Source organism: Manis javanica, chromosome 17 (assembly GCF_040802235.1).
Source record: "Manis javanica isolate MJ-LG chromosome 17, MJ_LKY, whole genome shotgun sequence".
Lineage (NCBI taxonomy): Eukaryota > Metazoa > Chordata > Mammalia > Pholidota > Manidae > Manis > Manis javanica.
In genome coordinates this window covers 2587793-2610779 of record NC_133172.1, presented here as the reverse complement: position 1 = coordinate 2610779, position 22987 = coordinate 2587793, and the positions used below count along the sequence as shown (strand labels likewise).

The window sequence follows — 22987 nt, the reverse complement described above, 5'->3', positions numbered from 1 at the left end:
AGAAGGGATTCTACCTCCAAACTGCAGCCAGTACGCTGTCTCACAGTCTTTGGATTTGCCGGCCCCGACAATTGCATGAGCTAATTCCTGCAAGCGAATCCATACACGTGTGCACACACACGCGCACAGCAGCCCAGAGGACACGAAAGGAGGCTTTCCCTGCAAGGTGGAAATCTGCAATCCATAAAACACACTTTGGTGTCCCTGGGGGAAGGCTGCCCTGAAGTCCATAAAAGCAAGCCCTGGACTCCCCTCTCTCCCCACTGGTGTGCAGCCGGCACTGAGATGCCCAACTCTAGTTGTTGCTACACAAATATGTTGTTGACACACTGGGTGGAAGCAGAGAGGTGGGCAAAGTGTTTCCTAGTTGCCATAAAAGCTGACACTTGAACGGACTGTGCCACGCCCTGCCCCCTGGCATGCCTCGAGTTGTGTCCCCCCAAAAGGATATTGAAATCAGCCGCCAGGACCTGTGAGTGTGACTTCATTTGGAAATAGGGTCCTTGCAGATGATAGAGGTAAGATGAAGTCACTGGGGTGGGCCTTATTCCAACATGACTGGTGTCTTTATGTATGTAGAGGAATGCCAGCCTTTGCCAGCAGACCCCCCGAAGCTAGGAGAGGCACTGAAGACCCTGCACAGCCTTGGGAGGGGCCAGCCCTGCCTCGCCTCCGTGTCGGGTGTTTCTGTTGCTTGAGCCGCCTAGCTGTGGCACTGTGTCGGAGCGCCCCAGGAAACACACGGCCACCCGCTCCGGAGACACCCAGCCAGAGAACCCGAGTATAAGAGGGCACAAACAATGGGTGAACAAATGCCCAACTACTCAGAGGGCAGAGGTTTTCTTAGGCAGAAACTGGGGACTTAAAGATGCCTTACGTACATCACGACACCTGACTGTGGCTTTGTGCCAGGTGCAGGAGGGCATCCCTGAACTGTAATGACACTTAAGGTGCCTACACCCCAGGGGTCATGAGGGGGACTCCACTGATCCATAAATGCGGAGTTGGAAACCCATTCCCCCCAACAGCAAACCTTGAAACCCAGGGTCAGGAAACATCTGTTTATTCCAAAAATACCAAGTTGGTGCTCCACTGGCTGTCCTCACCGAAGAACTGGGGGGAAAGCTCGGTGTTGGGGAGAGTTGGGGGTTAAGGAAGCCGTGGAGGGTCTTCCAGTCCAGAGCTGCCTCTCTCCTGTGCACCGTCCCCGCCGCTCCCCGGGAAGTGGGATGTGTGCGCCTGCACACGGGCTGTTGCGCTCACGTAGTGGGCGGGGCATGGTCTCGGCTCTGGAAGCATCCAGGGGGACCTGGCAGAGCACGCCTGCCTCCTCACCCCCTCAAACCTGTCCCCACTATGGCTTATTTGAGATAAGAGGTCAAGGCCCCAGGGTCAGGCAGCCTGTACTGGAGAGCACGGGGAGGAGGGCGGGGAACCTGGAGTCCAGGCTGAGGGAGGTGGACAGAAGCGGGAGAGGCCCCAGACCCACCGGGCCCAGGGGCTGGGAAAGCTGAGGGCTCTGGGGGGGTGGCGAGCAGGGGGGAGGGGCGGGTGGTCAAGCTGGCTCTTTCTGGGGAGTCACAGTCTGCCCAAGGGGCACTGGGCCCCGGGAGGCCTTAGAAGGGATTGGGGGACCCTAGGAACCACTGTAAGCGTGGAGTTGAAGAACTGGCGCTGGGGTCCAGGTAGACTGGTGGTAGCCCCCCAGTTCCCTGGGTGTGGAAGCCAAGGGCTGGCCACCTTTACCTGCCCAATGCTTCTGACAGGAAAGGGTGAGCTTGGGTGCCAGTACTTGCAGGAAGACAGAAGAGGGAGGGGGTCGGCCCAGAAGAGGGAGGGGAGCCCCCCACCCTTGCCTGGAGGCTGGGAGAGGGGCATGTAGCCCTTAAGAGTTGGGGAGTGGCCGCCCCCTGGAACATGGCTATGTACAAAGAGAACCCGGGGCAAGTTGTGCATGGGGTGTCACAGAACCCTCAAAACCCTGGAGGCTCCCCAGTGTGTGAGAGGGAGAGGAAGGAGAGAATGCTGGCCCCGACCACCTTGGACGGATGATGCAGACCCCCACCCCACTGTGCTGGCAGTGGCCAGGCTCTCCAGATGTGCCTGCCCCAGAACCCGGCCAACAGAAGACAGGACTGAAGGCTCCAGGAGGTGAGCAGCTGTCAGCCCAGCCCTCAGGGGTCTCCGAGGAGAGTGTGGCCCAAGCCAGTGGAGTGCTGTTCTGGGCAGGGGTCCAGGTAACGGACTGGGCAAGGGGCAGGGACATCACCTGAAGACTGGGATGCCCCGCTCTGGTGGTGATACGAGGTCTCTGTGTTGGCCCTGTCACCGATCAGCTGGTTGGGCAGAGGGCAGTGAGTTAACAGGAGAGGCCCGGATGCCCACTGGTCTGTGGTGGGGTTCAGCTCAAGTCAGGAGGTGGGCAGTGACACCAAGAGGGACCAGAGTGGGAATGATGACATTAAAGGGGCCCCACCCTACTCCAATTTTGAGGGACTTGGGAAATGGTGTGGATTGTGCTGGTTCCACTTAAGGGAACAACTGTGTGCCATGTGACCCCAGAAGACAATTGAAAGACAGCCATGTAGTACTTGGTCCCAAAGATGATGAATCCAGGAAGATGATGGCACATGGTTGAAGTGGATCCTGGTAAACAATGATACCATTGGGTGGCATGGATCTTAGGAAATGATGCTGTGGTTATGGTGGATGCTGGGAGGTGGTGACACCATGGTTGAAGTGGATCGTGGGACATGACACTGTTGGGTGTCATGGGCCCGGGGACCTGATGACCCCATCGGCTCTCATGGATGCTGGGAGGTGGTGACACCATGGCTGAAGCGGATCCTCAGAGGTGATGACATCATGGTTGAAATTGAATCCTGGGAGGTGATGACACCATGGCTATGGTGGATCCTGGGAGATGAAGACACCATAGGTCATAGGAATCCTGGGATGTGACATCACCATCAGGCATGGTTAGTATTTGACCCCAGGTGCCATACCATCATGAATGGTGGAAGTCTTGTGGCACTGATGATGTCATTAGCAAGACCCATAGCAGTCACACCCCCACCCACCCCACCCACCCCAACAGGAGGCCCAGGCTTTGTTGACAGAGGCAATGATGTTGGTAGTTACAGCAGAGAGAAGTGATGGCAGCCTTTGAGCCACATGTAAGCCCCAGGACTCCAGGAGCCTGGCAGGCCAGAGTGACCTTTTTGGGAGCAGAGGCCAGCCAGGGAGTACTGTCTTCAAGGAGACACATGGGAGGTGACATCACTGCACAGGGGTGGGACCCAAGGCCAAGCTCCCTTTAGATGGAGAGTCTGGCGGACCTCCTGCATCCCTGGAGTTAGGGGAAGGGGTGGCCAGGCTGTTGCACATGGGACCAGGCGGAGACTCAGATGACACCGGCACAAGCAGCGGCCCCCCAGAGTGGGCAGCAGCCCTTGTGATGACACCGCAGCACTGGGGCAGGTCCTCTGACTTGGGCCACTGCTGACAGCCTATCTGCAGACCATCATCTCTGGTGGAGACCTGTCCAGATAGGGCAGCTCCCCCCACAGTGGTGACACCCCTTAGATGACTTCTCGGGACAGTGCTCTTTCTCTGTGACCTGCAAGACTGTCATGGACTATGGACATGTCTTATGGCATCCTCTTTGAGCAGACCAAGTCCGGTGGTGACACTGCAGAAGGGGCCTCATCCCGGAGATGCCCCAGAGGCAGGCTGTCATCTCTAGCGGTGACATCACGGAAGAGGCACAGGCCTTCTGACAATGTCACAGGGCAAGGCACCTTCTCTGGAGATGGCATCATGAGAGGGAGGCGGAGGCCCTGTGGCACTGTTAGGGGAAGGAGGCCCTTTGTCCAGTGAAGACACGGTCAGCGATGGGTTTTCCCCTGCACGTGCCCTGGAAGATGGCTTTGTCTGTAGTGACAATAGCATAGACAGAGGCATCTTCTTTGGAAGAAAATTTCCTGGTGATGATGAAGTAGAATTTTTGGTGCCAGAGATGACATCGTAAGGGAGAGACTTGTCTCTCCAGTGACACCACGGGAAGAAACCTTTATCCCTGGGGATGAGGTCATAGGACAAGGCATTGTCTCGTCTCTGACACCACAGGAAGTCTGATGACACCACGGGAACATAGATATGGCCTCTAGTGATGACCTTGGGCAGGCCTCGCCTCAAAGAGTGACAGGAGGAGGAACTTGTCTGCTGTGACATCCCAGAAGGAGGCTATGTCTCCAGTGACCACTTCTTCCCAAGCAGTGTCCTCAGCAGCAGCCCCTGGCCACAGGCCGCTCGGGGTCCCAGACCCATGGAGTGTGTGGAGGGAACCCTGCTGCGATGGGGGCCCGCAGGGCAGCAGCCCCAGCCCCCAGGCCCAGCTTCACACAGTCACCTCATTCTTGCTGGCGGTGCGCAGGTGTTGGGGCAGGTGATGGCCGGGGATGAACTGCAGCTGCTCCAGGGTGCCCTGGCGCTGGAAGGGCGGCCTGCGGGCCAGCGTGCCCCCGCCCGCGTCGGACATCCAGGCGGGCTGTGGCGAGCCGTGCAGGCCGTGGTGGTGGTGAGCGTGCAGGCCAGGTGGCGGCGGCAGCCCGTGCAGTGGCGTGGGGGGCCCTCCAGGCCCCAGCAGCAGGTTGGAGTGGGAGGCGTTCAGGCTGGCGCGGACGGTGGGCTCGGGGGGCAGTGCGGGGCTGCGCGGGGGTGACAGCAGGTGCTCGCGGCTTTGGCGCAGGGCCTCCGGCGACGACAGGAGCAAGTGCTCCTGTGACACGAGGCGCGCGCGCGGCAGCGTGAATTCGTAGCGCGACCGGCCCCCATCGCCCAGCAGGTGCTCCTGGGACATGACGCGCCGCGGGTTCAGCGCAGGCGCCAGGCCCAGGTCGTCGGGGCTGCCCCAGCCATCCATGCGGTAGCCACCCCCTGTGCCAGGTCGCCGCAGTGCGTGCAGGGGCAGCGTCCCGCGGGGCACCTCGGCCAGGTGCCGGCGCTTCAGATAGGCCTCATCTAGGTCCTTCTCGGCTGGGGGAGGAAGAGAAGAAGCCACAGAGGTGGGTGCCTAGCCGGCCCAGAACCCACCCCCTCCCCTGGTTTCTGTATGTCCCATCCCCAGCAGACCCCAGACATCACCAGAAAGCCCTGGTCATTAACCTGGGCATGGGGGTGCAGAGTCCCAAATTTTAATCAGAACAACCAGGCTAGCTGTGTGCCCCAAATGCAGGTTCCCAGGCCCCACCTGCATCAATGAGTGGTTTGACATGGGGGACTTTTTTTTTTTTTTTTTTTGGCCTGGGATCATCCCTTCTTTTGGGAATAGAACCCCATCTCTTGCTTTTGAGGGACCACTTTTCCCTCCCTTTCGTCATCTAGTAATGCTTTTAAAACTTGTAGATGTGACCCATTCCTGGGTTGTGAAGTCAATTTCATGGGTTGCGACTGGCATTTAAGAAGGTAAAATAGAAAAGAACATTATCAGATAATAATGCAGGAATATGTGTGAATATTGGCTCATCAAATTTTTATTTCAGTATGTGTGTTACTGAAGTAGTAACAGATGCAGTGACATGATACCTGGGGTCCATTAAAAAATATCTGCCAAAAGATGGGGCGAAGAGAGGACAGACTAACAAAATGCTGCCCATTGTTAAAGCTGGGTGATGGGGATAGGGATTCACTTTACAGTTTCCTCTACTGTCGGGTTTGTTTGTAGATGTTCATAGTGACCAGTTTCAAAGCTTTGCTGTAATTAGAAAACAATACATGTGCGTGTGTGTCTCATGGGTCCTAATATAAAAAGTATTTCTTACAGTGGCTCTCAGTTTAAAATGTTTGATGGTTACTGCACTGCCCAGTGATGGCCCACTGACGCAGAACTATCCAATCAGAGTCACAGTGATTGGTTCAAGGATGAGCATGTGACCTAATTTGGGTCAATAGGATCCAGGACTGGGATTTTTGCTATCATTGGGAGAAACTCTTTTCTGCTGGTAGAATGGTGGTCTGAAAATTCTCAGGTCAGTATTTGCCACCACAAGGGAAGAATCTGTCCGGAAATGAAGCTAGCCCACTGTTTAGCAGAGCCAGGAGAAGTGGAATCCTGGAGGTAGCTTTTTGAGCCGCTGGATGCAACCTCACCTGAAGATTGTGACTCACAAACTTCCCATTATCAAGCGAACACAGTGACTTTCTTTTCCTTTTTTTTTTTTTTGCTGAAGTTGTTTTTCTATTAATTGCAAATACAAATCCTGATGAATGCAACAAATCTCAGGGGCAAGAATTTCCATTTTTATAAAGCACCCCAGGTAATTCTGATACAAAATTACCTTGGGTAATTCTGGAAGGAACTTAGAGGAAAACCTGAGGGAGGCGCTAAACCTTTCCACTGTCCACGGTCCTGCAGTCAGGCCCGGCTCTGATCCCGCCCCATTGCCGGTGGCTCCCCGTGCTGGGACTTACCCAGCCTCTTGAGGGAGGAATAGCGGTTGAGTTCAGATTTCACAGCAGCCTCGTAGGATGGGGGCAGATGCGAGAGGTTGTGGAAGGACCGAGAGCAGGACAGCGTAGAGTAGTGCAAGGAGGGGCTGGGTGGCGGGACCGCCCGCCAGTCTGGGAGAGGGGCATGGCCAGGGTCAGTCCAGCCCACTTCCCTCAGACCCCGCAATTCCCACCCCCAGCCCCTTAGAGAATGAGAAATCAGGGATTCAGCCCCTTAAAGCTCCACAGGCCAGGCTCCCGCTGCCAACTCTCCTGATCAGGAAATAGGCTCTTTGCTGGAGAAGGATGACATGCCACAGGACGAGGGGCAACTGACACTTGCCCAGCACCTGGCATGGGCCTGGCCCTGGGCTGGGGCGGTGCCCTCCATGCATCTTCCCACCAACCCAGCTGGGAAAGAGATGACCACTTCTCGTGTCGCAGTGGGGAAACAAGCTAGCTTGGTTACTTGGCTAGATGGTTAGGACGGGCCTCCCAGGGTTTCACACCTGCTCTCCTGGGGCCCCGGTTTGGGCCCAGCACAAGGGAGGGAGGGAAGGAGCCCTGGCCCCAGGCCCCCGCCCCAGCGCGGTGCGTACCCAGCATGGTCGCGTGGTGCTTGGGGCTGTTCATGTTGAGGTGCGGGTAGTTGTGACGCAGATTATCTGTGGGATGAGGAGGGAGGGGCGTCACCACGGAGCCCGCTCCTCACTGGTCTCAGGAAAGGCTTCCACTCACATCCACGTGGTCCTCAGCTCTGGCCTCTCCTTCTCCTGAATTTCTGCCCTGCCCCACCCTCCTGGATCATCAGACCAACCTCCAGCCCATCGGGCCAGCCAGTGCCCACAGTCAGCCCCGCCTGGTATTCCTGAAACCCACGCCTGCCTGTGCCCCTCTGCTGCTTGAAACTCCCCCCATGTCTGGCTGTCACACGTTGGACAAAATATAGACCCCGACAAGCATTTGAGGACTGCATGCCTTGGACCTAGCTGACACCTGCAGCCTCATCTCTCATCCTTCCCTCCAAGCCACACTTCTCTGATGCCCAAATGAGCCCAGCTCAGTCCTGCCACAGGGCCTTTGCACATGGTAGGTATGCTGTTCTACCTTGAATCCCTTCCTCCCCTTCTTTGCCTGAAGAACTCCTACTCATCTCTCAAGAGCCGGCTCAATGTCTTCCTTACTGCTACTATTCAAACTCATCTCCTCTCCCCCATTCCTGACCCCAGCTCAGGCCCCGTCCTTGTGGCATGGATCATTATCCACCCTCCCCCTGAGCCTCTTCCTCTTGTCCCCCTTTCACATGAGTTCCAGAGAAATAGTTCCTCCACCCACTCCTCACTTGGCTGCTCCCTGCTCTAAGCTCCTCCATGGCCCCCCATCACCCTCAGGACAAAGGCAGAGCTCCTCAGCTTAGCCTGGTGCTCAAGATCCTTCCTGAGGTGGCTGCCCACCCTCTCCCTGGCCTCACGAGCTCTGCTTCAGCCACCCAGAGCTCCAACCCAAGTAACCCCCTCACTCTCTAGGCCCTACAGAATAGCATTTCCTGGGGAAGCCTTCCTCCTCAAACCAGACCAGACCAGACTCTCTTCTACCTGTGCACAGCGATCCTGGACTCCTCCTCCCACGTGCTCACTATGAAGTAACATAAGAATAACCACAGCAGCAGCTCACGTGCCAGGCCTCGCCCAAAGCACCTCACTCTGGGGCGTTTGTTCCCACAGCAATCCTACTGGGTGAGTGCAGCTATGCTTCCCACTTTATGGAGAAAACGGGGGCCAAGAGAGGCGAAGTCGCTACCCCAGGCCAAACGGTGCAGAGCCAGCGTTCAACCCCAGGCGCGCTGGCTCCCAGCAAACTCGAATTGAGTGGTTAGGTGCGTCTCTGGGTGCTGGATGTTCTGACCCCGGGTTCCCAAGTGCGGGAGCCAAAAACGCCTCAGTGTAAGTCACCGTCGCGTTGTGGCGCCCTCCAGGGGGTTCACAGGAGGACAGTGGTCTGCCCTGCGTAGTTCCTCAGGTCTCACCTAGAACGTCCTGGCCACTGGGGTTCAAGGGGGGGGCGGGGCGGGCCCACGGGAAGGCGGGGCTGCAGGGATGCCAGGCTTGGGAGCCGCAGCTCCGGGGGCCCACTCACCGAGATTGGCAGGCTTCACGGTGTTGTAGAGGTTTTTGGGCGTCCTCGGGGGCATGCTGTCGGGACCCCCGACCCCCGGGGTCAAGGAGCTGCTTCGCGCCCGGTCGGGGCGGGTCCCAGGCCCCGCCTGATGTCTCAGAATGTCCACCAGAGCCCTAGAGGTGGCAGAGGGATGGGCATCGGCCCGGAGGCTGGGGGTGGGGGCGGGGCGGGGAGAGGAGGGCCCAGGCCTCTTCCCCCAGACCCTGTTCTCCCCTTTGGGGGAAGCTGTCCTGCCTGTCGCCTTTGTCCGCTCCCCTCGCTAACGTCAATCTGAGCATTCCCCGCCCCAAGTCCCTCGGACCACACTTCCTGCTTGAAGCGCCCCCTTCGCCAATTCTTTCCGACCCTACCCTTTCTGTGGTCCTTCCCGCATCCGCCACCTGGTCCTGGACCCTGTCCCTTTGGCAGCCTTCCTGTGGCGATAAAGGGCGCACTGTTCGCCCAGTTAAGCGGGCCCCAGGCCTCAGAATCCCCCTCCGCCCCTCTTTCTCTCTCCTTCATACCCCTTGCAATCTTGCTGATTCGACCTCCAAAGTATAGCCCCTTTCTCACCACCTGCCAGGACCCGCTCCCCTAGCTCGTCTCCGGACCCGTCTACCCGCCTCCACCCTGGGGCCTGCGGTCTTGTCCCTCACAGCCCGGGGAGCTTTTAGGCCAGACGGCTCACGCCCGGGCCCCAGGCAGTGTCCCCCGCCACCGCCGCACTCTCCGGCTGCCGGCCCCTTCGCGGTCCTGCGAGCACTCCACCTCAGGGCCTTTGCGGGCACTGTTCCCTCTACCTGCAGTGCCCACTGACACCTGCTTGGCTAGCTCCTTTCCTTCAAGTCTTCGTGCAGAGGGGCGTTTCCTGACCTGACTGCTTCATGTCCAACCGCGCGCCTCCCTTTGCTCTCAGCCCGTTCTGCTAATTTATTTTCCCAACCTGCGGCTGTCAATATCTAAGATTATACTGCATGTGCTGTCCTGTCCACCACTAACAATGATAATGGTAGCCAACATTTATTGAGGTCTTACCATGTACCAGGACGCGACATGAATCAACCCAATTAATCTCCATTACAGTACGAATGGGTGGGAAACAATTATGAGCCCCATCGCACAGACGAGGAAAGGAGCCACAGAGAGGTTAAGGGACTTGCCAAGGGTCACACAGCCCGCAGGCAGCCAGACCTGGTATTGGAAGCCAGGTTACCCACCGGGGCAGGGACCTTGTTTTGTTCACAACTGAATCTCCAGGTCCTGGTTCACAGAAAGTGCTCAAGAAATATCTGTTGAATGAATGAAGACCTGGCCTGCCCCTGTCACTCAACAAACAGCCAGGCGGGTTCTGTAGCGGCTGCTCTCAGACCTCGCCAATCTCCGCGGGGACTGCCTGCGGGTCTCCGGACCCGCTCCCACCCTTGAATCCCCGCCCACTGGTGGCTCCACCTCCCATTGCCCGGGCCCCGCCCCCAGGCTCTCTACCCTACGGCACCAGCGCGCGCACCTGGGCACGTTGATCTCCCGGTGCGCCCTGGGCGCACGGGACGCCTTGCTGAAGGCCACTTTGGCTCCGACGCCCACGGCCAGGGCGAAGCTGATGACCCCGCACACCACGTAGGCCGTGCTGCCCCCGGGGCCCTCGCCCCCACGCCCTCCCGGGCCCCCAGCCCGGCCGCCTTCCAGCCACCCGGCCTGGCCGGGCCCGGGTCCCCCGCCCGCGGCCCCAGCGCCCCCGGCACCCCCGGCCAGCGGCGGCGGCGTGGTGGCCCAGCGCGGAGTGTCGTAGTTGGAACAGGAGGCCTGCGCCAGGCGCATGTGGCGGTGCTCGCAGCAGAAGCGGTAGTGGCAGGTGCCGCAGCAGAAGCGGTAGGAGCCGGTGCTGCAGTTGAAGGTGGCGTCGTACTGGCCCATGACGTCGTAGTAGCCGTGGCAGAGCTCGGCGGGAGGGGGCGCCCGCGCCGCCGCGCCCGCGCCGCTCGCCGCGCTGGTCCTGGTGCCGTTGGGCCCCGGGCCCGCCGAGCCCCCGCCGCCCGTCAGCGCCCCGGTCAGGCGCCGCAGGTGCGCCAGCAGGGCGGGCAGCGGGCCCGGGGGCGCGGCGCTCGTGGCGTTGGACGGGCGCGCGGCGGCCGGGCCGGCGGTCGAGGCCAGGAGCAGCAGAGTCCAGAGCGGCAGGAGGGCCGGCATGAGGCGTGCAGGAGGTCGGCGGGGCCGCCAGGCTAAGGGGAGAACAGAGGCTGGAGCAGGGCGGGAGAGAGACGGCCAGGGGCAGAGAAATGTGGAGATGGGCGGCGGGAGAGGACGGGGAGGCGGCCAAGCGAAGGGGGAAGGGGGAGAGAGATCCTACCAGGAGACAAGATGGATGGAGGGGGCCATGCGTGGGCCCAAGTTCGGGGACCCACGGGGCAATGGGCGGTGTGGGGGGGCAGATACAGCGGAGAATGGCCACGATAAGGAGCAGAGGGTCAACGTGAGTGAGGCACGGGGAGGGAGATTGGGAAGGGCCAGGAAGACATGGGAGGGACGCGCAGAGGTGAGAGAGACGGATAAAAGCCAGAGCAAAGACAGGAGGAAGGAGGAGAGGCCGGGGGGTGGGGAGGGGGGGTGCGGGGCCATCGGGGGGCAGTTGGGATGGTTTAGTGGCGGGAATGGAGACAGGTGTGGGTGGGTGGGCCGTGTAGGAGGAGCCGGGGAGATAGGGAAGGAGAGAGAGGGGGCAGAGATTGGAATTGAGAACTGATGTTGCAGGCTGGGCAGGTGCGGGCCCTGTTCAACCTGGGCACATTTGGGGAAGGCCCGACTTTGTGCAGGGGGTCCGCCCTGTGCACTGCAGCCTGTGTAGCAGCCTTGCTGGACGCCAGGTGCATTCACATTCCCCATCCTCCGTGACACCGTGACATGGGCTCCAGGCATGGCCAAATGCCCCCCCTGGGGGCACAGTCGCTCGCAGTTGACAACTACCGGCTCAGACCCCCAAAAGCTTCTGTCTCTCCCATGTTTAGGTCTGAAGCTTCAGTCCCCACCCCATACAGTAAGCAAGCTGACAGGCTCGGGTCTGCAGCACCTCCAGCCGCAGTGAGACAGGGTAGCGGTGCTTCATCTTCCAGCTCCCCCACGTATCAGCGGCCCGACCTCGGACAGGCTAAGCCCCCCGTGCCTCAGTTTCCCCACCTGTAAAATGGGGTAACGATGGTTACCAAAGGACAAACGAGTTAGTAGGTGTAACAAATGTAGAGCGGCCCCCGGCCTACTGCAGGTGCTAGTTACGGGTGAAGGTTTTGCCCCCGGCGCTTATTTTACAGGCGGAGAGGGGCGGTGAAGACAGCAGGGGCAGGGGCCAGGTGGGGGCGGGTCTTCCCGGCCGTTTCTGTGGCAACAGCCAAGCGGGAGGGTGCCGGCGGCAGGGTCGCTGAGCCCTGGGGGTGCCTCGGTGAAGAAGCCACCGGCTTCCGCCCTTCGGGGCTTACTTTTCAGCGAGGCGACCGAGCCAGCGCACGGAGAGGCGGCATGTGATGCCTGTGGGAACCTTCTGGAGAAATGTTAAGCAGTCGGGGAGGAAGCCATGTGAGCGGCATGAGGGAATGGGAGGGATGGATGGCGGGCGGGACTAGTTTAATAAGAATCATCCGGTATTTTTACCATTTGTTCCTTTCCAGGGAATGCACGTGTATCTAGGGACCACACCATTCATTATGAACGTAACTGCGGGGGCTGCTTGTACCCCTCCTCCAGTGGGGCCTCCACTTCCCTTTACAGCGCTAGCTGGGCCCTCCCTGAACTTCAGCCCAGAGCCGCCCAGGCATATTAGAAGGGGCTTGGCCCACACTGTGCAGAGCTGTTTGTCGGTCCCTCAAAAGTTAAATAGTTACCAGGTGACCCAGCGAGTCCACTCCTATAAAACATGTCCACACAAAAACTCAAATGAACGCCCCGAAGTGGAGACCACCCACAGGCCCGTCAGCAGATGAATGGGTAAACAAGATGTGGTCCGTCCACACCATGGACTCTTACTCAGCAGTGAAAGGAAGGCAACACCCACACAGGTCCCCTCGTACCGTGTGACCCGTTTATATGGATGTCCACAGCAGTGAGACCCACAGAGGCTTCGCATTAGTGCTTGCCTGGGGCTGAGGGAAGGAGCGGAGAGGGAGTGGCTGCTTTTAGGGTCATGAGAATGTTCTGGAACTAGGTAGCGGTGATGGTCGTGCAACAATATGAATGTACCAGATTTGACCGAACGGTACACCAAGTAGCTAAAATGGTCAATTTTATGTCATGTGTATTTTACCACAATTTTAAAAAACAAAAAAACCTCCAACATAGGTCACATGACATCAGCCAGTCCCTTGTTCCGGCCGCCCACCGGCTTCCTGTCACAGGGAGGATAAAACAAGCTCCTCTCCCACCCTTCCCTCTTCCCTTCATGCCTCCCCAGGTCCCATGCTCTGGAGGATTCCACCTTCCTGCCTTCGCATCTGCTCTTCCCTCCACCTGGGACCCCTTTGGCCACAGCCACTGGTCCGGCCTGCCCCCTTTCTCCCTTCAGGGGTACCCCACACGTCCTCTCAGCCAGCCTACGGCGTCCTATCTAAACCAGCAGCCTGCACCCGCTGTGTCATAGCTCCCGTCTCTCCTTGCCATGGCACACGGGCACTGATCGGTTGTCTGCCTCCCCGCTAGACTAAGCTCCACGAGGGCAGGCATTGTCCCCATCTGGCTCATGCTGTATGCACAGTAGCCAGCACAGTGCCTGGCAGCTAGCAGTGCTCAGTGAATATGTGTGGCATAGGTGAGTGCTGAAAGAAGTGTGGGAGGTGGGGCTCCTCTCTCTCTACGTTTTCGATTGGGGCACTGAGGTTCCAAGAGGTCACACCATTTTTGTCCAAGCAGGGCAGCTGGGCTTTGAACTTGGGCCTCAGAGCACTGCCATCCATAGAACATGGATGCGTCTATCCTATGGAGAGAAACGTGGGTTGACATGTGCACAGACACACCCCCTTCAACAGACACAGATACATGGCAGTGCGGATTCCTTCATTCATCTGGGGCTACCATGTATGGGAGGGCAGGCTGCGCACTGCACAAGGGGGTCTGGCCGAAAGGCTGGAATCCAGCAGAGCCCTCCTCCCTAAGGCGTGCCAGTGGGGCTGCATCCATCTGGGGGAAGAGGCACCCTTTTCAAACTCACACAGGGTGCCATCTGCCTGCCAAAACTTAGTCATTGGGGAGCTGCATTGGGCCAGGGGGCACCTTTGTCTCATCTGCACAAAGGCTCTCGTGTGGGCTAGCAGTTTGCCTGCTCAGTCCCCACTCTGAGCCAAGCCTCCACTGGGCTCACAGACACAATTCCTCCCTCTGCTAACAGAGCCCCGACTGTCTCCTCCAAGTGCACACACATGCACACACCCAGGGAGACACGGCTCCAGACCACTGAGAAGCCTCCGGCATGGGGAGAGGGAGCAGTAGCACACATTCCCCCAAGTCCGGCAACACACCCACACCATGCATGTGTGCACACATGCACGCGCGTGCACACACACAACACACACACCACACACACATGTACTGGCACCTCTGCCAATGGAAGGATCCCCAGCCTTCTGCCCTGCCTCACATCTGATGAGAGCAGCACCTGCAACTGGGGAGGGGACACACTAAGGACACAGTAGCCTGTCCAGACAGAACCACACACACACAGCAGAACTTACATACACACAGCTCCACAGCACAGGACACCCCGTGTCCTAGACACGATGTGCAAGGATGCCCAGTAGCATCCTGGTGGCATACCTGTAGCCTCCTCCCAACGCTGCTCCATGAAGACACCCAGCGTGAGTTCGGGGCATGTCCATCCAAGACCCAGACACAATCGCAGACATCATGACCCACTGGCACCATGCACAGCTCAAGAACACAGCCAGGGAGCTGCACAGGCCAGCTACACAGAGACACACAAGTGCACACATCACAGCCCACGGCCATGCAGCCTGGTGGGTGTGCGCACAGCAGACACGCCCTCGTCCCGCCGCTGAGAACCTGAGAGCAGGAGTGTGACGCCCCCCCACCCCCAGCTCTCACACAGGCGCTTTCCTCCTCCACAGCTGCAGAGGAAGGGCCCCCCAGCCCTGACCTGCCTCCACACCATGCGTGCCCAGCAGCTCAGGGCCAGAGGTCTGGCTGTTTCCCCACCCCAGCCATGGACCTGAGAGATACAGTTGTGGGGACAGAGGTCAGGGCAGCAGCTTGAGGAAGGGCTCCACAGCAGGCCCCACTGTGTCCCTGGGCTCTTGGAAAACCACCCTCCTCCCAACTGCTTCCCTGAGCAGCACTGTGCCCACATGCCAACCCCTGCCCCCGGTGCCCCCTCCCTACGACACTGCCAGCTGGGGAGGGGCTGCAGGGCCAGGTTAGCTGGGTGGGGCCAGGCGAGTTGCCCTCTGAGATGCCTGTCAACAAAGACAGGGATGGAGCAGGATGCTGGGAAAGGGACAGGGGGAGAGAGAGTCTTGGTGTGTGTGTGGGGCAGGGTAGGGGGAGGTGGGGACAGAGGTCCAGGGAGAGGGGGACAGGGACCCGGAGGGAGGGGGAAAGGACCGGGGTGGGGGTGCGGCGATGTGGCACAAATCGGGAGTGGTGAAGACCCAGAGCAATGGGGTTCGGAGATGAAGGGCACAGCACCAGAAAGGGGGCGCAGAGACCCACCGCGGGGAGGAGGCCCAGGCAAGGAGTCAGAAGCCCTGGTCCCCGGGAGCGGGGGGCTGGAGGGGTCGCAGGTGGCAGCGGAGGGGCTGAGGGGGCGCGACGGGCAGCCGGGCCGGGCGCGCGGGTCCGAGCACCCCCTGGGGCCGAGGGGTCGGTCTGGGTAGGCTGTGGAAAGCAGGCAAGAGCAGGCGGGGGCGACGAGGACTGGGGGAGGACCCTCCCGGCGCCCCCGCCCGCCCCGGGCCTGCAGTCTCCCGCGTGCCCGCCCCTCCCTCGGCCGCCCGCGGCCCTCTGCCGGGACCTGCCCCGGGCTGCTGGCCTGCCTCTCTCGGTCTCGTCGCCTCCCTGCGTCTCCGGGCCTCTGTCCCGCGGCTCTGTTTCTCGCGGTCCCCTTCTCTGGGCCTCAGTTTCCTGTGTGCCAGCATTTCCCTGCACCCCACGGCCCGCCTGCCTCTGTGTCCCCACATCCTGTCTCCGTCTCCCGGTCCACGCGTCCCCCTCGCTCCACCTCTCGGGCTCCACGTCCCTGTCTGCACGGCTCTCCCAGCCTTGCTGGCTGCAGACCTCTGTCGGTCCGAGCTCTGTGTGTGCCCTGCGCCCCCCGCCCCCCTCAGCCCGGGTTGAGGGGCGGGGTGCGGGGGGCGTTGCGGCGGGAGCTGTGTGTTCCCAGCGCAAAATAGACTCCTGTTGCCATGGCGACGCGAGCGCTGCCTCCGAGACGCTGAGCTTCAGGCTGGGGGGTGAGGTGGGGGGACACCTGGATCCGGAAGGCGGGGGCAGGGGCGCCGGCGCCCGGTCCCAGGGGCTTCTGGAGGAGGGGGAGGCTGGGACTCGTTCCCCGCGGACAGAGGGCCGGGGCCCGGGGCCAGCGAGCGGGGGCTGAGGGCTCACTCCCCAGTGGGGGGCGGGCCGGCTGAGGGCTCCGACGCCGGGTCCGGGGCACTCGGGGGTGACCCCCTTAGGTGTCCAAGGCTTGGGGGGGCAAGGATGACAATCCTGAGGCTGAGGCGCCTCGCCCGGGGGGGCCGTAGGTCCCAACTCCCCGATTTCCAAGGGGGCTGCGGAGTCCGGAAAGCCCGCATGGGGATCCTGGGCTCCTGCGCCTCAGCGGAGCGGGACCTCTCAAATGCAGCTCCGTCCGCCCTCCCGTCCCTCCGTCGTTTGCCCGCAATGCCTCTCCGCAGCCCCGTGCCTTAGTTTCCCCTCCGCCCCACGCCGGGTGCGGCCGCGCTCACCTCGCTCTCCGGCTGCGGGCCCCAGGGAGTCGGGGCGGCGGCGCGGGCCGGCCGGCCGAGCGCGTGTCTGCGATGGAGCCGGCTGGGCGTGCGCGGGGCCGGGGGCGGCCGGCGGGTCCCCTCCTGCGGGGGCGCAGGCTCCGCGCGGATGGCAGAGGCCGGCCCTGCCTGTGTCTGCGCGGGCTCGGAGCCGAGGCACCTCCCCCTCCCCACCTGCGGGGATCCCGCTTCCCCGCCCGCAACCCCCAGTCGCCCCCGGGGTACCCCCAAGCCCAAGAATGGTTCGGCCCACAGCCACATCAATGTTTATTCCGCGGCCCGGGTCCCACACAGCCGGTGACACTCCCCCCCGCCCCGTCCCGTGAGGCGGCCCGGAGCCGAGCCCCGCCTCTCGTTCGGCTCAGCCAACTCCCTCCCAGCTCCAGGAGCCTCATTTGCATTTCCGCGAGCTACGGCCCAATGGCAAGGCAGCACCCCGCCTCCCCGCCCGAGGGGCGGCACTCCCGGTGGACTGCACCACACTTGGGATCCGCGAACGGGGGAGAGACCTCCACCGAGGCCCCGGTGAAGGACGGTGGTCTCCCTCAGGCGGGGCCGGGGGCTCAGCGGAAGAGGGGGTTCTGGCCTTGAAAGAGGCCCAGCAGCCCGCTGTCCGGGGCGGGCTCCTTGATGATCTTCTGGATCTGCAGGGGAAGGGGGTCGGGAAGAGGCAAGGGTCCCGCCTCCCCCGCACAGCTGAGGGACACCTCTGCTCGTCACCTTTGTTACCCTCTCGGCAGCGACTGGCCAAACGAGCCACTTTCCTGTCCTTGGCACCTCCCCGGGCCTCCCTTTCCCCACAGCCAGCAGGCTTAGCTCTGCTGGGTCACCTGCCATCTTGGTCCTTTGCTGGCCCAGACTCTCAGGGGGTCGGGCTCTGTCCCTGGCTTCTTGTCTACACCGGCTTCTTCATAGGTAATCTCACCTCTCCCGTCCCCCAGCTCCGGCTGCCCCTTAACTCCACTCACTGATGCAACGGCCCCTTCGACCTCTCACTGGTGTCCTCCCCTGGTCAGCAGTGGACAGGGGTGCGGCCGCTCAAGCGGAAGGCCCGTAGCTGCTCCCCAGGCTGCTTTCTCCCCCAGCCCGCAGGGGCCCCGTCACGCTTACCTCCAGGGTGTCAACACTGAAAGTAAGCAGGGCCTGCATCCCCATGGCGTGCTCGCCCTCCTTCCTGCCACCAACCCACGTCCATGGGCCACCCCACACCGAACTGCAGATCCGGCCGTGGCTACTCGCCCTGGGCACCCCCATGGCTGCTGGGGCCCAAACCCCAAACTTCTGAGAAGACTCAGCTCTGGCCTCTCTGGCCCTTCCCTGCCCTGCTGCGCAGTTCCATCGGAAGGGCAGGGTCAGCCCCTCCTCTAGGCCTTTGCCAGAAACACTTTTTGGGTGACTGGCTGGTCCTCCCCCTTCAACTCTGCCTCAAGGGGCTGTGGGGCCCCTCCACCCCACCAGGCTGCCTGCTGGTCTCCAGGACACAGAGCGTGAGTGAGCACAGACTGGCTTTTACCGTTGCCCTGGGATGTGCCACAGCGACTGGCACGGTAATGCTCAGTGACTGCTCAGCAGAACTGAACTAAGAGGGGGGAAGGGGCAGACCTTGGAGGGCCGGGAGCAGCAAGCTCAGGCAGGTCCCCTTTCCTAAAGCCTAAGGTTGTGAAGCAGTGGGGGCTACCTGAGACCGGTCCCCTTATCCTAAAGCCTAAGGTTGTGAAGCAGTGGGAGCTACCTGAGGCCCAGGGGCTGTAGGCCACTCACGGTGGGGGTGTGGCTGGAGGGAGGGCCCAGGGCTCCCATCCACAGGGCCTCTGCTGGACATTCTTCCTTCTGCCTGGCTCCCTCCTGCCCTCCCTCCACCCTGAAAACAACTCCCCTAGGAGGTCTCAGGGACCATGCTCTTCAACACACCCTCTGTGCTCAACGCTCCTGACCCTCCCTGAGTTCGCTCTCTCCATCCTCATGGCCTGGACCCCACAGCTCTGCTTTCATAGATTTATGGTGTTGGCGGGGTCTCCCCCCCACTGGACCCTAGCCCCCTGGAGGTGGTGCCCAGATGTATCCTGTCAATACATGGTAGATACTGAAAAGGTATTTGCCTGAAGCATGGGTTGCGGGGTGGGGAGCCCAGTACCTCCTTGAACTGGGGGTGGGTGGCGTCACCCACAAGCTGCAGAATGAGCCCTTCACTGGTGGAGAGGAAGGCGCCACTCTGTCGCATCCGGGTCAGAGCCACCAGCCGATCCACCTGGCTGCCAGGGGGTGGGAGGGTGTCAGCACCTCAGCCTGGACACCCAGACACTTGGTGGACTTGGCAGGGGTCCCGCCCCTGGGTCTTCCTGGGCACTCCATCCCTGTCTCCACCTGTACCACCCCAGGGCGGGACCCTCTCACCTGCGGGAGGAGCAGGCATCCACCACCACGTGGACCTGTAGCCCCTGGTCCAGGAGGTCGAGGGTTGTGTTCTGGGGGCAGAGAGACATCAGGGAAACCCCAGACAAGAACAGGGGTCCGGGGTGAGGGACTTGGAAGCCCGGATGGGGATGAGGGAGGCTGGAATCAGGACCATTTGCAAGGGGTGCTAGGGTAAGATGGGCACCCAGCTAAAATGAAGGGTCCTGAGTAAGGATAATGTCCCAGGTCAGGAAGAAGGTCCTGCCGGGAGGATAGGGGGTTCTGGGTCAGAAAAGTATGGCTTTTCTAGGGTGGGGGTCCAGGTGAGATTGGGCATTTCCAGAGGTCAGTCGGGGTCTCACCAAGATGCAGGCCTGTGTCTCAATGCCACAGAGGAGCACGGAGCGCAGCTGGGGCCGCGCGTCCAGCTCCTGCCGCACTGCGGGCACCATGCTGAAGCAGGTCTTAGGCTGTGGTCGTAGGCCTTCCGCTCCCAGCTCGGGCACTGTGGGGCCCAGGCCTTGTGGGTACTGCTCTGTCAGCACAGCTGGTACCCCCAGCAGCCGGGCCACCTGTGCCGAGGCGGGGGGACAGAGGCCTGAGCCTGAGGGAGGAGGGCTGCGGGCCCGGACCTCTGGGTCTGAGTGTGGAGGACGGTACCTTGAGCATGCGGGCCGCCACAGACACAATCTGTGGGAAATACGCAACATGGCGGAACTTCTCTTGCATGTCACACAGGAACAGGATGGACGATCCAGGGTGGACTCGGCCCAGGCCTGGCCTCACAGCCGCCATGTCCTGGAGGTGCGCAGCAGGGTCAGGCAGGGAGGCGCCTTTGTGCAGGCCAGGGTCCATGCGCTTAGATCCCGGCAGGCCCCCTGGTGCTTGTGAACCTCCTCCTTTGCATCTGCAGTTCCCCACCAGGAACCCACTTTCTTCTTAATGTGTCCTTTTCAGCAGGTAAGTTCCCTCCCAGGAAGCCTTCTCCGAACTTCCCTGCTCCCAGCCTCAGTCTCCAGGAGCCCTGGGAGCCTTCCTGGAGGCACCATTACCTTCTGCCCTGCTGCATCCCAGGCTCCAGCTGTGATCCTCACCTGGCCACAGGGCAAAGGGCAGTGAAGTGAGGGCCCAGGATCACCCAGCTGCTACAGGGAGAGGGTGAGGGAGCAGGACATGAGCAGAAAGAGCCCACCTCTCGGCTGTGTGCCGTGGGGGCGTGGCAGTGCCCTGAGATCCTTCAAGTCTGGTTTTCCTTGCTAGGTGTCTGAAACCCAGCTTAGCCCTGTGTAAGACGTGGGCTGAGCACCCCTCCAGGTCTGAGAAAAAAAGGCTAGTGAATGTGTTGGTGGCATGTTGCTGAGCCATGGAAAGGAGTGAAGCGCTGGCAGGACCCAAGCACCACGCTCAGTGAGAAGCTGTTGCTGAGCCTCTGGTGGTAAAGCCCGTTCACAGGAGAGGCCCAGCGTGGAAGCCATAGACAGGAAGCAGTGCAGTGGTGCCGGGGGCAGGGTGGGGAGCAATGCGGGACTGCTGGGGAGTGCAGAGGTCCCCTGTGGCATGAAAGCATCTGGAACAAGATAATGCTGGTTGCGTAACATCATGAATGTATCTACCTGCCACTTAATTGTACACTTTGAAATGGTCAAGAGGTGGCCACTACTTGTTAAGTTTTGAAGCTGGGTTGGTGAATACACACAGACCAACTTTAACCAAACACATCTACCACAGAAGATGTTTTCTATGTGTGACACAGCATTTAAAAACCAGGGATGGCCACACCAGTGAATTTCATCTCAAAAAACGAAATTGAATGGAAACTCCCACAAAAACCACACTGAATGAATGAATTGCTTAATTACAAAGTGATCAGTGCTGGGACTTCTATGGGATGTGATCTGTCTTGGCATGGTTTGCAAAATTCTCCACAAGGACGGGAAGAGAGAGAAAACAGTCTTTTTGAAAACAGTGCTATCATGGTACACTCCTGGCTTGTCCCCCACTCCCCACACCTTCTCTGTCCTTAGGACTGAGCTGTAACCCCTCCTGCAAAGCACCGGGGACTGTTCCAGCCTCGGTCAGCCATGTCCCACCTGCAATGCTCTTTCATTCCCACTAACCCTGTTAACTCTCCAGGAAACAGAAGGGACAGGGTCAGATGGGGCCCTGAAAGCCTCTGACAGGTCTGTAGCAACAGGGAGTGCCCCTTTGGGCTGGTAAGAGTGTGGATTGCAACAACTCCTGGAGACAGCCTGTGGTCATGTGTCTCAAGATTGTAGAAAAGTGAATCTTGTGACTGAGAAAATGTACCCCTAAGTATTCAACCTGCAGACAGGTGTGAAAGGACACAAGGTCGGTTATTCAGTGAAAGAACCTCTTCCAGCCAGCAAAGGAACAGAAATACACTCAAATGTCCAGAGTTAGTGTGCTGGTTGTATTGGTTATGGTATAGCCATACTACGGAATTCTTTGCACCCAGGGAAAATTACCCGGAAATTCTTTAAGTAACAATACGGTAAAATGTCTAAGAGATGTTAGCTGTGAAAAGAAGCAGAACAGTATGTATAGCAATGCCCCCATTTGTGCCCACCCCTCACCCCCCAAAAAGTGTTTGTACCACTATGTGTATCAGGTACATAAGGGGCAGGTACTGAGGGGCACAGTGTAAAGGAATTTAATTTTCACTGGGCACTCTTCTGTCCTTTTGAATTTTGGACAGTAAAAGGTTGTCTAGTCAAGAATAAATACAGTAAAAGATTTACATAAGGTGAGAACCCGGCAAAACCGATCTGTGCCATTAAGTTTGTGATGATGGTTATCCTTGGGGACTGGTGATGAGGGGGGAACGGTGGGGGGAGGGGGGATGTTTGATTTGTGAATCTCAATGTTGCTGACACCAGAGCATTGATTGCTTTTGTGAAGTTAAAATCTGAGCTGTGTATTTGTGATCTCTACGGTTTCTTGCATATGTGGAACACTTCCTCAAAGTTTTCAAAACGTAAAATAAAGTGAGGAGGTCTCGCTGGCCGCTCTGGGTCTGGACTGGAGGCAGAGGCCAGAAAAAAAGCTGGGGTTGTGGTCCAGGTGGGCAAGGGTAAGGCCTGGGCTTCATTCAGCAAGAGGGGACACAGAGGAGGGGGCAGGACAGATTCCAGCAGGTGGGTCTGGCTGTCGGGGGGAGGGCGGGAAGGAAGACCCCTTAGGTTTCTGGTCCATGGTGACAGTCCCAGGGACTAACTGGGGATCTGGAGAGGGGAACTGGTTTGGAGAAGATGGAATTCATTTCCGGGGCGGGAGTGTGTGTGTGTATGAATGTGGGGAGGGGTCTGGGCTGGAGGCGGAGTTCAGGGTGCGTACGGAAGTGATGAGAAGGTCCAGAACGGAGCTCTGTGTTGGGGGACCCACGGCGGAGGCGCAGGGTGGCCCGAGGCGGGCGGCAGCCTTGGGGGCGGGTGGGGCCGTTTAGCTCCCCACATGGCCCGGGGGCCTCAGGCTTACAGCCCGGACTTCCTGGCGGAGTGACTCTGGAAGTTCCGCGCTCTGGGCCTCAGTTTCCTTTTCGGAGAAACAGGGGCCAAACCCATCCACCCCGCAGGCAGGATGCGAAACTTGGCCGAGGTGCAAAGAGGGTCCGCGTCCCGGCCAGTTCCTGCGGGAGACCGTGCCGGAAGGCCTTGGGCGCCAGCAGGCCTGCCCCTGCGACAGAGCCCGGGGACACTCACCTCCCACGGCCCAGGTCCTCCGCCTAGCGTCCCGCGGGGTCACGTTTAACCCAGTGCAAACTCTTGGCCCGCCCCTGCGCCTTCCAGTCCCACCCACCATGCCTAGAGACCCAATCGGAGCTCATGCAGCTCTGCCCTGCCTCCGCCCCCGGCCAATCCGCAAGCGCCGTCACCTCGCCCTCGGCCGGGACTTGAGGGCTAGGCTGTTAGTCCTGAGAGCGTGATTGGCCCGCCGAGGGGAAGGCAGCGCAT

At 60.1% G+C, this 22987-nt stretch overlaps 2 protein-coding genes across 7 annotated transcripts; both read right to left on the bottom strand.

The window, feature by feature from the left end:
* Window positions 1–1047: 1047 nt before the first annotated feature.
* SHISA7 (shisa family member 7) lies at window positions 1048–16883 on the bottom strand. 3 transcript variants are annotated; one of them, XM_037025818.2, is made up of 7 exons: window positions 16584–16693; window positions 10154–10865; window positions 9018–9080; window positions 8626–8780; window positions 7089–7154; window positions 6472–6621; window positions 1048–5037 (listed from the first exon to the last, which is right to left on the bottom strand). In XM_037025818.2, the coding sequence occupies exons 2-7, from the start codon at window positions 10831–10833 to the stop codon at window positions 4400–4402; spliced, it is 1752 nt and encodes a 583-aa protein (XP_036881713.2). In that variant the 5' UTR covers window positions 10834–10865; window positions 16584–16693; the 3' UTR covers window positions 1048–4399. The 3 variants fall into 3 exon arrangements, with proteins under 3 accessions (XP_036881713.2, XP_036881716.2, XP_036881714.2); XM_037025821.2 differs by lacking the exon at window positions 16584–16693 and adding an exon at window positions 15672–16092; XM_037025819.2 differs by lacking the exon at window positions 9018–9080 and having other exon boundaries at window positions 10154–10989; window positions 16584–16883.
* Window positions 16877–22836, bottom strand: ISOC2 (isochorismatase domain containing 2). 4 transcript variants are annotated; one of them, XM_017647244.3, is made up of 7 exons: window positions 22736–22805; window positions 20069–20110; window positions 19677–19814; window positions 19379–19588; window positions 19017–19087; window positions 18757–18874; window positions 16877–17266 (listed from the first exon to the last, which is right to left on the bottom strand). In XM_017647244.3, the coding sequence occupies exons 3-7, from the start codon at window positions 19809–19811 to the stop codon at window positions 17186–17188; spliced, it is 615 nt and encodes a 204-aa protein (XP_017502733.1). In that variant the 5' UTR covers window positions 19812–19814; window positions 20069–20110; window positions 22736–22805; the 3' UTR covers window positions 16877–17185. The 4 variants fall into 4 exon arrangements, with proteins under 4 accessions (XP_017502733.1, XP_017502732.1, XP_036881788.1 ...); XM_017647243.3 differs by lacking the exon at window positions 20069–20110 and having other exon boundaries at window positions 22736–22836; XM_037025893.2 differs by lacking the exon at window positions 22736–22805 and having other exon boundaries at window positions 20069–20121.
* Window positions 22837–22987: the final 151 nt, after the last annotated feature.

What these genes read in the sequence shown, in the direction of transcription:
- SHISA7 (XM_037025819.2), bottom strand. Translation starts at nt 16,883, where the DNA reads ATGTGGCTGTGGGCCGAACCATTCTTGGGCTTGGGGGTACCCCGGGGG. An exon ending in CGTGAAGCCTGCCAATCTCG is followed by an intron (nt 7,155 to 8,625) that starts GTGAGTGGGCCC and finishes CTCATCCCACAG; the next exon opens with ATAATCTGCGTCACAACTAC. An exon ending in GCACCACGCGACCATGCTGG is followed by an intron (nt 6,622 to 7,088) that starts GTACGCACCGCG and finishes CCCCTCTCCCAG; the next exon opens with ACTGGCGGGCGGTCCCGCCA.
- ISOC2 (XM_017647242.3), bottom strand. Translation starts at nt 19,871, where the DNA reads ATGGACCCTGGCCTGCACAAAGGCGCCTCCCTGCCTGACCCTGCTGCG. An exon ending in TGGCGGCCCGCATGCTCAAG is followed by an intron (nt 19,589 to 19,676) that starts GTACCGTCCTCC and finishes GCCTCGGCACAG; the next exon opens with GTGGCCCGGCTGCTGGGGGT. An exon ending in GATGCCTGCTCCTCCCGCAG is followed by an intron (nt 18,875 to 19,016) that starts GTGAGAGGGTCC and finishes ACCCCCTGGCAG; the next exon opens with CCAGGTGGATCGGCTGGTGG.